Genomic DNA, 12953 nt, shown 5'->3' on the forward strand with positions numbered 1-12953 from the left:
TTTTCCACCAACTGATTAGGAGTGAAGAATCTTGGAGAGACCTTCACTCGCCTTGACTGGCAAGAGCAATGTGTTCAAACAGATCCCAAAGTAGCTTTTCTGCAGCTTTCTCATCAGTAATTTACCTGCAAAATTCAGATTCCGGGGGACCGCCGGCAAAGTTGGACATTGCCCAGCTCTTGCGATCTGCCCCATACAAATTTGGCCAACAGTGGTCTGTGAACCATTCACGCCGGTGATCGCCGGTGCCGGGAGCCAGACTTTGTCAACATTTCAAACCAAGACTCATCCTAAATTTTCCTAAATTGAAGCTAAAGATGAGGTCCATTCGCCATTCTTGTAGTCGTTTCAAGGTGGCGAATTAATTCAGCATATCAACCCATCCTTCTCGGATGATCTGCATGACTGTTGTGCAACTTTCGAGACAAATACAATTGAAAGAAGTAAAGAAATACAAAGGATACATAGACAAGCTCATGTGACTTCCCAGCCCCATGTCTTCCCAGCCCCATGCCTGCAAATATTGACCGATACCTTAACCTGGCTCGGAATAAAGAAAAACAATTGCACTGACTTATCGGGTTGCATTGAGATAGATTTCAGTGCACCCTTTATTCATATTGCGTATATGTATTTTCTACCCACCACTGGATGTGCCCTTGTCTTGCAGCCAAGTGGCTTCACGCCAACAACTCAGCATATACCGCAGCAACCCCAGCATCCAGACGTATTGTCACTGAGCCATTCGCAGAGGAGGCATGTCAACAGTACGGACTTCAGCTCGTAACCGAAGACTGGCTGCGAGCACATGGCGATGTATTAAGAGAGCGCGGGCTCGAGAGGTTGGCTCTGAAGCATGAACGTGACCAAGCCGCTTACCACGTCAAGGCAATCCGGGTCGATGGTGATTCCCTTTACAGAACCGTAACATTTAGCGAGAACAATCAAGAGTTTCACCACACCAGAAGCAATGACAGAGCCCAAATCCTCTGTGTCGGTAAGTGAGATCATGATAAGTGTAACGTAGTAGTGTAGCGCTAGTCCGGGTCAGCAGCGCTGTATTTCGTATGTGTATTTCGTATGTGTGTGTGTATGTGTGTATGTGTGTATGTGTGTGTATGTGTGTGTGTGTGTGTTTTTTTGGTTTGAATTTGTATTCTTTATTCTCACGATGGCCCCATCGCCAAAAAGAGATACATTTATGAGAAGGTGAGATTGTGGGTTATGCAGTTGGAAAGTGATTTACATTACTTTGAATTTGGTTATACTGTACGTTGAAATCCGCTGAGAGTTAAGTGGCCATGGAGCGCTGGCCGTACAGCCATGAGCACTGCTGGTCTTTGCTGACAGTTCTCTGATAAGACGGACGACTGGTGTGTACGACTGACTTTTCAGCAGGGCTGCAACAGGTAGGTGTTTGGTCGGGCAACGAGTTCGGGTATTTTTATCCGGGTAGCACGGATACCCTATCAGGCACTTGCACTACATAAGAAAGTGTACAGTTAGCAGGTAGCCATGCTTTTAGCATGCATTGTTGTGGCAAACAAATTCACGGTTCGCGCGAGACGCGGCTGGAAGCCCAGTTTTCCGTATCCGTAGGAACGCCACCACCCTTCAAGGAAACCCTTCTACAACACAATAATAGTTATTCTTAGTTATAATTATCCACTGAATAAAGACCCCCATTGATTTGTGACCACAGATTGGTCATAAAAACGAATCAGAAAAATAAAAACTGTTAATAAAAACTTCTCAGCACTATACAAGTACAACCATTCAGCGCAATAAAAACGGCTCAGCAAACTGAATAGGTCTGGGGATGAATCCAGCAGAAATCACACATTGCCACAAAATGAAACGCTGAGGAGAAAAAAGTGCAAATTAAAAAAAAACCTTTTTAGGATTCAGAGGGCAATGTCTTCTTCATCTCAGCTTTTCCCCCGCTCTTTTTTAGCTGCAAGGAGAGCTTTTTCTTCTTACGCTGCAAGGTTACATTGAAAGTAACATTGTAAGTTGACATCAGATTTCTTTTTTGGATCCACTAAGGTGTGACTTTGCTATTGCCTCTGTGTGTGGGTGCATGGCAACCCACGCATGTCTTACGCAGGTATGACTTTTTCTTTGCAACCAATTGTCACCCCATCCCCATTAGCCAACCCAGTCAATTTCACCTTTGCTGTGAGTAAAACCGCTTGAAATGTGCTTGGATCCATACAAAAACTGGATCCAAGTGCATCCAGTTTTTGAATTTTTGAAATTGTTGCTATGCTGTGACGTAGCACTTTCAAGCCCTGGTGGGAATTGAAACTTCAATCTTTCGTCGTCATAAGTGCACACTGGTCAAGCGTTGTGGCATTTGTGAGGCACTGCTCTGCCGCTAACATCGTCAGCGTGGAAGAACTGCCAGTGGAATCCTGGTGGGATTTCGGATGCCAACACTCCTTTTGCTTGGTGGATTCTTTCGTGGGCAGTGTTTTTTTGTAACGTAAAATTTTGCAGTATTCTTTTCTTTCCTGTTCATTTTCAGTCGTTGTCACTGTCAGGTTGTTGTTACAGTACAGCAGTTGTCCGTTCTACTCCATTGTTTCATCTGTTTTGCCATTGCTGCTAGCTGATTCTCTTTATTTGCCACTGCCCCTCATAGTACCCATGCTTGGGTGGAGGGCGGCGTGACCCGTTTAGGGTAGCTGTATCATAGTAGTGTGTGTGTGTGTGTGTGTGTGTGTGTGTGTGTGTGTGTGTGTGTGCGTGCGTGCGCGTGTGTGTGTATGTATGTGCACGGGTGTGTGGTCACAAAGAACGTGACTAGTTCGTCCAGAATTCAATTAACATGCATGATGACGTAGGTAAAGAGGAAGCACAGCGAGCGTTCCTGGTACGTACGTCGTCACTTTGACGGGGTGTGTCAAGCCAGCGCCAGGCATTCAGCCGTAACACATGACAAAGCCTCAGCTCGCCTCTCTCAGCAAAATGATCACGATAAACAAGCATTGTGAACGGTTCTCAGCCTTTAAGAGGGTTCGAGTCGATCTAAAAATAGTTTCCTGGTAACTTCGTGTGTGTGTGTGTGTGTGTGTGTGTGTGTGTGTGTGTGTGTGTGTGTGTGTGTGTGTGTGTGTGTGTGTGTGTGTGTGTGTGTGTGTGTGTGTGTGTGCAAGCGTGCGCGTGTTTGATAACCTGAGTACACTCATTTTAGAGAAGGTGAAGAACACTAACAAGATAACGGGAAAACAGCAGAGATCTGCCAGATGTATTTGAATTTTATTATTTAAAAGGATTTCCCAAAGGCTTTGGGCTTGTTGAAATGAAAACTTTGGCTGCGTTGGTTTTTAGCTACCTGGTAGAGTAGAGTAGAGTCACACAACTTGAATGCTACTGTGCTCACATGATCAGAAGTCTTCTCTGGAATAATAGCCCCCCCCCCGTCCCACACCCTGTAATGACCGTTTTAAAAAAAATGCAGAATTTTGAAACTTTTCTGTGGCTCTTAAAGGGTTAAAGGGAAGTATACCCTGAATCCTAAATCAATTTTTCACCAGTTGTAGTCTTCGGGGTGCTCTGGGTCGAATGGTCTTGGTCCGAGGAAGCTGAGACGCTCCCTTCCTCCTTTATTTCCAATCGAATTCACGCACTTCCAACAAAACTGGGTGAGTGCGCCCTACTAGATGGGGATTCTAAAAGCGCGGATGACCGCAATTAGCCCATATGTTGTAGTCTTTTGGGCGCTGAGTAGACTGGTTTTGGTCCGAAAAGGCTGCGGTGCAGCGTTCGGCCCGTAGGTTCTGGTCAGACTGGTTGCCTGACGAAAAAAGAAAAGGGTCCAGAATTTGGAATTGCAATCAACGTCAAATTCCTTCACCTTGGGGATCGCCAACACCTTGCAACCATGCATATGAGTTTTGTTGTTGTCCGTGGCCAAATTAGCTCCTCGATATCGAGATGAAAAAATCAGTGAATATCAGCGTCAATGGCGTATCAGCGTCAAACTCCTGTTTGGAGCAGAAACGCATGGTATTGCAGCTCTGGCGGCAAGTTACTATGGAGATTCGGATTATAATCACAGGATTTTTTTCGTTTCTGACCAGGCCCTTAGCAAAAAACGTTATGTTGTAATGGTATTACCGCAAGGGGGAAAATACCGGGATCTGGGTTCGACCTTTAGCAAGATGCATGCTATCTTTAGTATGCTGTTGCCACGAGAATAGCTTTTATTTCGTGCGGTTCAACCATTTATGTCATCATATACGCGATACAAGGTGAAATGGGTACAGACTATGCAACATTTGGCCAAAAAGCATACCGTTTGTCACAGCGATAAATCAGCCTCCATAACGTTTTAACGCTGCAGTTTCAGCGCTATTTGGGTGATGAAGGTGCGAGTACCGTAAAATAGCGTTACCGTTATTTGATAAGGGTGTCTATTCCCAATCCAAAAAAATTCCCAATCCATCAAGGGTGAGTAAGCGGTCACGTGCTCATGCGTACACCAGTTACCTGGTCGCCGTGCCTGCAGGTTACGCCGTTGACAGCGTTCCTGTCACTCGAGTTGCACCTTTGAACCTTTGATTTTAACCTTGGTGTAAAAGCTGTAGCATGCACTTGCCCTGCATGCATGGTGACCAGGTGACTCGTGTACGAGTACGCATGAACACGTGACCGCTTGCTTGCATTTTCTCTGTCTCAGCTGCTCGGTCATTATGGGTGGTCAAATTTCACTATTTCAACTGCTCATTGAGTAAGGGGTCATTCGTAGATATGAAGGGTTATTCTTTTGAATACAAATTATTTCTGTTATGAGCTGGGACGGGTTGACCAATTTCCTTTCAGGATACATTGAAACATGTCCAGAGAAGTAGGAGTATTGACACACGCGTGACAGGGTGCTGTATATGCACGTTCTGAGAGGAGGGGTATAGGGTGGGTTTGAGTTGTAAATATCGATACTTACGGCCGGCCCCTAATGGGCCATTCACACTACGCCCAGAACGTGGCGTACGTGACGTTTTCGTCCGGATAGCCATGACAACATGGAACGTGGCGGGAAAATCGTACCTCTAGTACGAAATCGTAGACAACGTATCCAGACTCCTGTACCGAGTTTTGTTCTGTCGTTCCCAGCAGTTTGTGTCGAAAAGAAGCGCAACACGCAACTTTATGAGCAGCGTGTGAGTGCCTGTGTGAATGCACCTGCATGAAAACGACGTATGCCAGTATGTCGTGCTCCAAAACGTCAAGCGTATTGTAACGTAGTATGAATAGCCTATAACATACCATCATTTCCTCTGTCTCACGTCTTGTTTGTGCGTATGCGATGGCTGATGCAGCATGCAACTGTTTGAATCAAGGTCATTGTGACGACAAGGGTAAATGCATCTGCCCGAAAGAATTTACCGGGAACAAGTGCCAATCGGGTAAGTATGAATGCTTACAGCTCTTCCCAAAGCATACCTCCATGCTGACGTGGCATCCAGTGACTGTGTGAGCCGTTTCCGTTTCAACAAACCAACGAATAATTGTTAAATAAAACAATTGAAAAGATAAGCTGAGCCAACATTTGTGTAACTTAATTGATAGCTTGCATAGACCTCGGTCCTACCCGTAGGACCTACCGGTAGGACCATCATACAGAGACATGCTGCACAGTCTTTGTTATGACACTGACCTAAAACCTGACCCTAAACTGTTGCTATGGGGCTAATGAAGGAGTCCACAGATTTTAGACGTGATCGCAGAAGGTATACTATGAAATTCCATGGAAATAGCCCATGGTAATCATGGAAACGTACTATGGATTTTTGCATTCCACTGCCTTGGCAGGCTAATGTCGTAATGAAAACATTAGGTCTTCGCCACGATTCACTTTGGACAGTGTCTCTAGAGCTCCAACAGGAGCATAGGCGGCCATTTTGACAATTGATAAAATGGCACATACTGTAAAAGCAGAAATTTTCGGTGGTGTAATATTTTCGGTATTCACCAAAATCGGCGGTTCGGTAGAGAGAAATTTTCGGTAAAACCCGTTTTCCAGGTAGATGTACTAGTACTAAATGTATACAGTACCGGTTGTACCGAAATTTTCGGTGCGTTTTATTTTCGGTAGAAATTGTCGACACCGAAGTTACCGAAAATAAAACACCACCGAAAATTTCTGCTTTTACAGTATGCAATGCTCTGGACATAGTCTTGAATTTTGCACCATTACTGTGCCTTATAAAGACCTAACATCAACAATTGTTTCCAGAAAATTCCCCGACAAAAAGCACTTTTGCGCCGCGATTTTTCGGAGCTGTGTCGAGTGACCCTGAGTATGCAGCCTTTGTCTGTGTTTCAACTATGTGTGAAGAAAGCAGAACCCCATTTTGCTCAAGTTCTTGCTAGGAATACTAGCAGCATCAGGTTCAAGTGCCTCAAATCATGCACTCGGGAGTACCTTGACTCTGCCAAGGAAAAGTGAAGAGAGCCGCCGTTCCACAACGACATTATGGAATTGTTATGTCAAGTGATTCCTAGTTGATTCTGGCGCGTTTGTTTAGTCAGGTGATTCTTACCCATTCCCATTCCAGAATGGTTGTCATTTACAATCTGGAAATGCCCAACCAAACGCAATCTAATATTGCAGCAGCCAAGACTACAGACTTTAGATTGCCTTGAAGCAGAAGAAAAGACCAAAGCGGTCACTTTCTCGAGTCCTGGTGGTGATGGTCAATGTTTTCTCCAGACTGTTCCCATTTACATCTTTCCCTCAAACCAATGAAGTGAAGACCAATGAGTTTAAACGGTCTCCGTTGCTGTACACCAGTGCTATACGTGCAGTATTTGCACCGAAGGGATGGCTGGCCTCCAAGCTACGTCAAGTTCTGCTAGAATGTCGACTAGCTGGCGATGGTGTCCTTTCCACTGGCTTCAGCTCCCTGTGTGAGCGGCTCAAACGCAGACTCCAAGACTCCGACTGTCGTTATAGCTGCTCTGTCTTGCGTTGAGTGCTGGTGCGCAGTTCAAGCTATTCTACACCCAGTCTATGACTGGATGATGTGGGCACATGATCCCAACTGACGAAAACTCAGACTGCGCACTGGAAATGTGTCGAACTGTGGAAATGTGTAGACTTTCTACAGAGAAAGTCGCCCGCGTTTAACGAAGTCGTGCAAATATGACGGTATGATGAGTTCGACTCCCTACTGGACTTCTGACTGTTTATAGGACAATGGCTGCCTACTGAGTAAAACATCTATTTGTCTCTCAGTCTTTTGTCTGTCCATTTTGTGTCTGGCTGATTTGCTCTCCTTTTTTCTTTCCCCTCGGTGTGTGATATGCGATGCAGTTGTGTGCACGAATCCCTGGGTGAAAAAGAACAAAGAATGTGAATGTAAACCCAGACTAGATGGACCTAATTGCACAGAAGGTAAGGGCTAAAAAAACAGCTGTAATAGTCTTGAATTATAAGGGGAAAAGAAAGCTGCTGTCATTTTAGGCCGCGTGCCAACGAGTGTATGACCCATGGGTATATTTACAATTTCTAGAATCATACTCATCATTGTAAGGAAAATTTTTCTCTCTTATCTCGGCGGTGCAAACTCAAACCTCCAACCTATTTTGTGCTATTTACGTGCAATAATAGATACCATATTATTTATTATGGGTTTGAGTTGGTGATACTAACTTCTTTAGGGTCTGATATTGTATGGTGGTCTGTTCCTATCTCTGTTTTGGGAAATACGTGAATGCACCCAATCTCTACTGCAGTATGCCATTGCTTGAATCATGGGAAGTGCGCTGAAGACGGTACCTGCGTCTGCCAGAAAGGTTTCCATGGAGACCTGTGTCAGCAGAGTAAGTAACTTCTGAATGAAGTGTATAATTATGCATGTTTCTTTGAAACACATGCAGCTGCGAAATGTGAAAATTATGCTCAGGGGATGTGCATTTTACTCAGATAAACACGGATTTACTTGAAATGGACTACGGTATCAATAGGGGGGGGGGGCAGTATATGTCTTAATAGAGTGTGTACTCCAGTCATGCTCTACTGTACCTCCACCCACTCAGCCTACGCCTCACTCTTAAGCTTTTCACTTTTACTTTTCGGTGAATCAGGTCCCTTGGCAGTCCCCTCATCTCCCAAATCTTCACGACCCGAAATGATGCTACCCACACTACCTCCCAAACCAGAGGCCAAACATTCAGTAGTATATTTCTTCCCCCATTCATGTCCCGGCCAGGCCTTTACAGTCTCCCATTAGTTTTCTTAGTTTTTACCGCTTTAATGCACTACCCGCTATCATTCCATCCCAGCGTACTTTGCCTGCTTTCGCGCTAGCTGCTCACAATTTCTCCTTAGGTACCCTGTAAGAAGGCCATAGGCCTGTTGGGTATACCCAAGTAAAATAATAAAAACTACTACTACTACTATTTCTACTACTACTGCTGCTGCTGCTGCTGCTGCTGCTGCTGCTGCTGCTGCTGCGGCTGCTGCTGCTGCTGCTGCTGCGGCTACTGCTGCGGCTGCTGCTGCTGCTGCTGCTACTACTACTGCTGCTACTGCTACTACTGCTACTTCTACTGCTTCTACTACTACTACTACTACTTCTACTGTACAAGAATGTACTTTGCATGTGTACTGTGTTATGTTCAGCTTTTAAGACAAAGTGCCTGGGTACAGATAACGCAACCTACACCTGGATGGCTCTCGCCAGCTTGCCGTGTCATCCACACCTGGACGGTGACAGCTGCCAGAAGAAAACGAACTTGACGCATGCCCGCCAGATGTGCAAGAGAAGAGGATACGACGTGGTCGAATTTCATGCCTTCATTTCCTGGGCTCTGAATGTGCGCGACTGCATGGAAGCATTGCTCAACGAGATGATGGAGAGCAGTTTCAAGAGCCCTATCACAATATGGACATCTTTCTTGAGAGAGTTGAGGGATGCTACCAAGACACATCTCTTGTACAAGCAGGGCAAGAACGGCTTAAGAGAAGAGGTACATGATAGAACCGGAGCAGGCCATCATGATGTCATCTGCGAAGGTATGCTGTTGCATTGTGATAGAAAAAGAACATGTGAGAGAGGTGCTGAGTAGCCAGCAATGGGTGGTTAGAGTAGACAATGATATTGACAATATTAGAGGACTGAAACAGAGAGCAAGAGCGATTACAACCAAGGTTTCTCACGTCAATGGGAAACCTACGGTTCTAGCCAGGGTCAGATCCACACATGAGTAGCCAACTGACCACATGTGCAGAGAAACATTTCATGTGATTATTATTAGCAAGAGTACATAACCCCCCCAGAGTGTGCAACTCGACTATGGGTGCTGTCCAGACAGAATTTCAAGTTGACATCATTTTGATGATGCAATGCACACTGTACACGGATTATCAGACGAATCCGGAACCTGTGGTTGACCCAAGCCGATCTGATCCTGTGCAAATCATTGCAAAGAAAAACGTGTGATGCGTTGACACCCGTGCACATGTTGTAAATCACTGGTGCAAGGAGCATTGCGTCATAAATAATGACGCCAACTTGAAATTTTGCCAGGACAGCAGGGTATGTGGGAGTTGCACACACTGGGGGTTATGTACTCTTGTTATTAGGTATGACAAACGTTAGTGCCACATAAAAATGCACTGCCACATAAGGCTACTTCGAAATCTTATGTGCAATAATAATAATAATAATAATAATAATAATGCACTTGTCATAAGTATCCGAACGTTTTCGGTCCCTTCTCATCAAGGATTATACAGGGAATGGCTCAAGTTGGAAAGACTAAAACTTATATAGCGTAAAGATAATTAGATAACAACTCTCGTGACAAGGTGGAAAATTATCAAGTTTAGCACGACACAAAACTCTAAGGAAAATAATAAAAGTGACAACAACATAACCCTAACTAGCGCGATAAAATGAGAGCTGAAAGAAACATTACACCATTCAACGATATCAGGTGACAACAGATGCGATAAATTCACCACTAGAAAGTTACCATGCTACCACAAACGAGAACTACTGATCTAAATTCACAAACAATTTCAACGTAAACAAATTCTTTTTCTGCCTACACAAAATCGGCTTAGTGGTAAAAATGTAGATAGACTCCAATACACGCAAATACCTTTGACTACGTGAACGAGACCAAACAGAAAAGCACTCATCAGCATAACTAGAACGACAATCACTATTCTGAACAAGATGGTTGGCAACAGAAGATTCATACACCCTAACACCGCTACTAGAACCAGTACATACTTTGGAATTACGTGACAATGAAACCGACCTGACATTCCTTGCCGCTACTGCCAACTGCTACTGCCAATAATAATACAAATAATAATAAATGTCTCTTTCCCTCAAAACCAGTTCAAATAATAATAATAATAATAAAGTATGTGCACTTCGAAATGTGTAAAGCACGAGATCTACCTACTGGTGCTTCACGATTCGACCACCAGCTCAAGGCATTGGTCAAGAGTGATCAGTATCGCCTCTATTGGGAGTATTCGGTCCCAACTGACCTGAAACTATCAGCAAACAGGCCCGATCTGCTCCTTGTTGATGACAAGGAGCGCATCGCCTACATTATAGACATCAGCGTTCCTGGTGAGAACAACATCAATAAGAAAATGGCTGAAAAGCGCTCGAAATATTATGATTTGAAGCGGGAGATTTCGAGGATTTGGTCCCTCAACCAGGTTGACGTGGTCCCTGTGGTTGTCGGTGCCCTGGGAGGCTTGGTGGGGGAGACTCCTCAATGCCTTCGGACTGTGCAGGGAGGAGACCTGGCTATTGTGCAACAGGAGGCTATACAAGGTTCGATTAAAATACTGAGAACTATCCTTAACATGTAGATGCACCTCTGCTGCGTTTGCATGTTCAATAGCTAAGAGACTTGAATAACGACTGATAAAGACTGATATTTCCTTTGTTACTACTCCCTTCATTGGTTGATGTATTTTGCCTGTCGCTGCAAATTCTTTATTATTGTTTTGATGTTGGAGTTCGGATTGAGTTTCTTTCCTTTCTTCCTCTTCCTTCAACTAGTTCTTGTCCCTTTGGTTTTTAGGTTTTATTTATTTATTTATTTTTGCTTTTGTTTTTTCACTTTCTTTTTTGCTGTCCCACCCATGGAAATATTTCCCGGTGGGTCTGGCTTATCGCCTTCGAAAGAAGTGAATAAAGGAGAAATAATAATAGAACAGTTCGCGTACAAGGCAGCAAATGCTAACCCTTCCGCTTCTGTCTATTTTGAGACAAAGGAGGAATAATAGATATGTATTATAGAAATGTAAACGAATAAATTGTTGATTCGAACACCTTATTCCAAGAACTACACTGATGCTCCTGAGGATATAGGGGCAAGGCTATGGTTGGAGGTACTGATAGATAAACAAGGCACACCATAATAATAAAATGTTACACATCTTTTGGTGGGTATGAATGATATCTAGAGTACATAACCCCCCAGAGTGTGCAGCTTGGGGCCTTTTCTACTATGGGTGTCTGTCACGGCGGAGATCTGAGGCGGGAAATGGCGTAGTGCGTAAAACTGAGAAAACGGATTACAAAAAAAATGTCTGCCATGCACACGCACGCCACCGGCCACGCGATGGTACAAGCCATGGAGTAGTGCTCCCTGGTCCAGGTACGTACCAAGCACCTTACGTAAAAACTTACGTAGACAACGTGTCAAATATCGGTGCCGTTTGGTCTTGCATTGTGACCACAATAATAGAAAAGCTGACAGGATTGCTTTTCTAATTAATACGGTATGCACTGTTTCGGGGGCCTGACCTATCCATTATGTCGAAATTCATGGAACGTGCCAGCAATTTCCAGGAAGCCCATTCTTCAGGCTTGCTTCCTGCTGTGCTTTTTTAATGTTTCTCCAAATGCCTCTATACCTGTCTGTTGTCCTGCAGCTAAATGGATTCATGCTTTCTCCTCAGCATACGTCGCAGCAACACCGGCATCGAGACGTGCCGTTACCCAGCCTTTTGCGCGTGAAGCTTGTCAGCAGTACGGACTAAACTTTATAACCGTGGACTGGCTGCAAGCACATGGCCATGTATTCAGAGAGCGCTGGCTACAACGATTGCCTATAGAGCATAACCCTCATCACGGCACCAAGCCCTTCCACGTCGAACCAATCTCGGCGGATGGCGAACACCATTACAGAACCGTAACGTTTAGCAGCGGAAGTCATACGATTCACAACGCCCCAAGCGATGAGCAAGCCCGGATCCTCTGTGTCAGTAAGTGAGGCGATAATAAATGACTGGCTATGCGCATGCAGTATAGCCATTCCCTGTCCCTTATCCCTGTGTCTTGCTTCAACATGTCCTTTTCAAACATGTCCTTGTAGCAAAAGTCCTTGCCCTCTCCCCTGCCCCCCATATCATACCATGCATTGTGCATGCTCAAATTTTGATTGTTGTTGTTGGTGGGAATACCTAACGAAGAAACCTCCTTTGACTGATCGTTTTAGGGAGCATGTATAAGGATTCAACGAGAGAATGCTTTTCCGTCAGGGAACATAACACAAATGTCTTGAACAGCACGTTTTTGGATAAGCAATCATTTAGATAATTGGCATTCTACTTTCATAAACTGTAGAAGAGTAACGCAATTGAGCTGCTCGTATTCTTTTTCTGCACAGAATTCTGTGAGAACAATGGTGTTGCAGCAAACATGAGTTGTGTGTGTAACCGCACCACATCCTACGGCGAACGATGTGAAAAGGGTAAGACAGCAGGCCTTAAAATTCGTGTGTGTGTGTATGTGTGTGTGTGTGTGCAAGCGTGCGCGTGTTTGATAATCTGAGTACACCCATTTTAGAGAAGGTGAAGAACACTAACATGATAGCGGGAAAACAGCGGAGATCTGCCAGATGTATTTGAATTTTATTATATTTGGATTTCCCAAAGGCTTTGGGCTTGTCGAGGGGATCTCCTG

At 44.5% G+C, this 12953-nt stretch overlaps 1 protein-coding gene across 1 annotated transcript in view; it reads left to right on the plus strand.

The window, feature by feature from the left end:
• Positions 1–12953, plus strand: part of LOC135821639 (uncharacterized) — an 87737-nt gene that overhangs the window by 22948 nt on the left and 51836 nt on the right. The window contains exons 15-21 of the mRNA XM_065334635.1: positions 671–997; positions 5325–5411; positions 7322–7402; positions 7744–7830; positions 8633–9025; positions 11921–12253; positions 12658–12741. Coding sequence (XP_065190707.1) covers positions 671–997; positions 5325–5411; positions 7322–7402; positions 7744–7830; positions 8633–9025; positions 11921–12253; positions 12658–12741 — 1392 coding nt within the window. The remainder of the gene's footprint in view (positions 1–670; positions 998–5324; positions 5412–7321; positions 7403–7743; positions 7831–8632; positions 9026–11920; positions 12254–12657; positions 12742–12953) is intronic.

The sequence above is a fragment of the Sycon ciliatum genome, chromosome 7 (assembly GCF_964019385.1).
Source record: "Sycon ciliatum chromosome 7, ocSycCili1.1, whole genome shotgun sequence".
Taxonomy (NCBI): domain Eukaryota; kingdom Metazoa; phylum Porifera; class Calcarea; order Leucosolenida; family Sycettidae; genus Sycon; species Sycon ciliatum.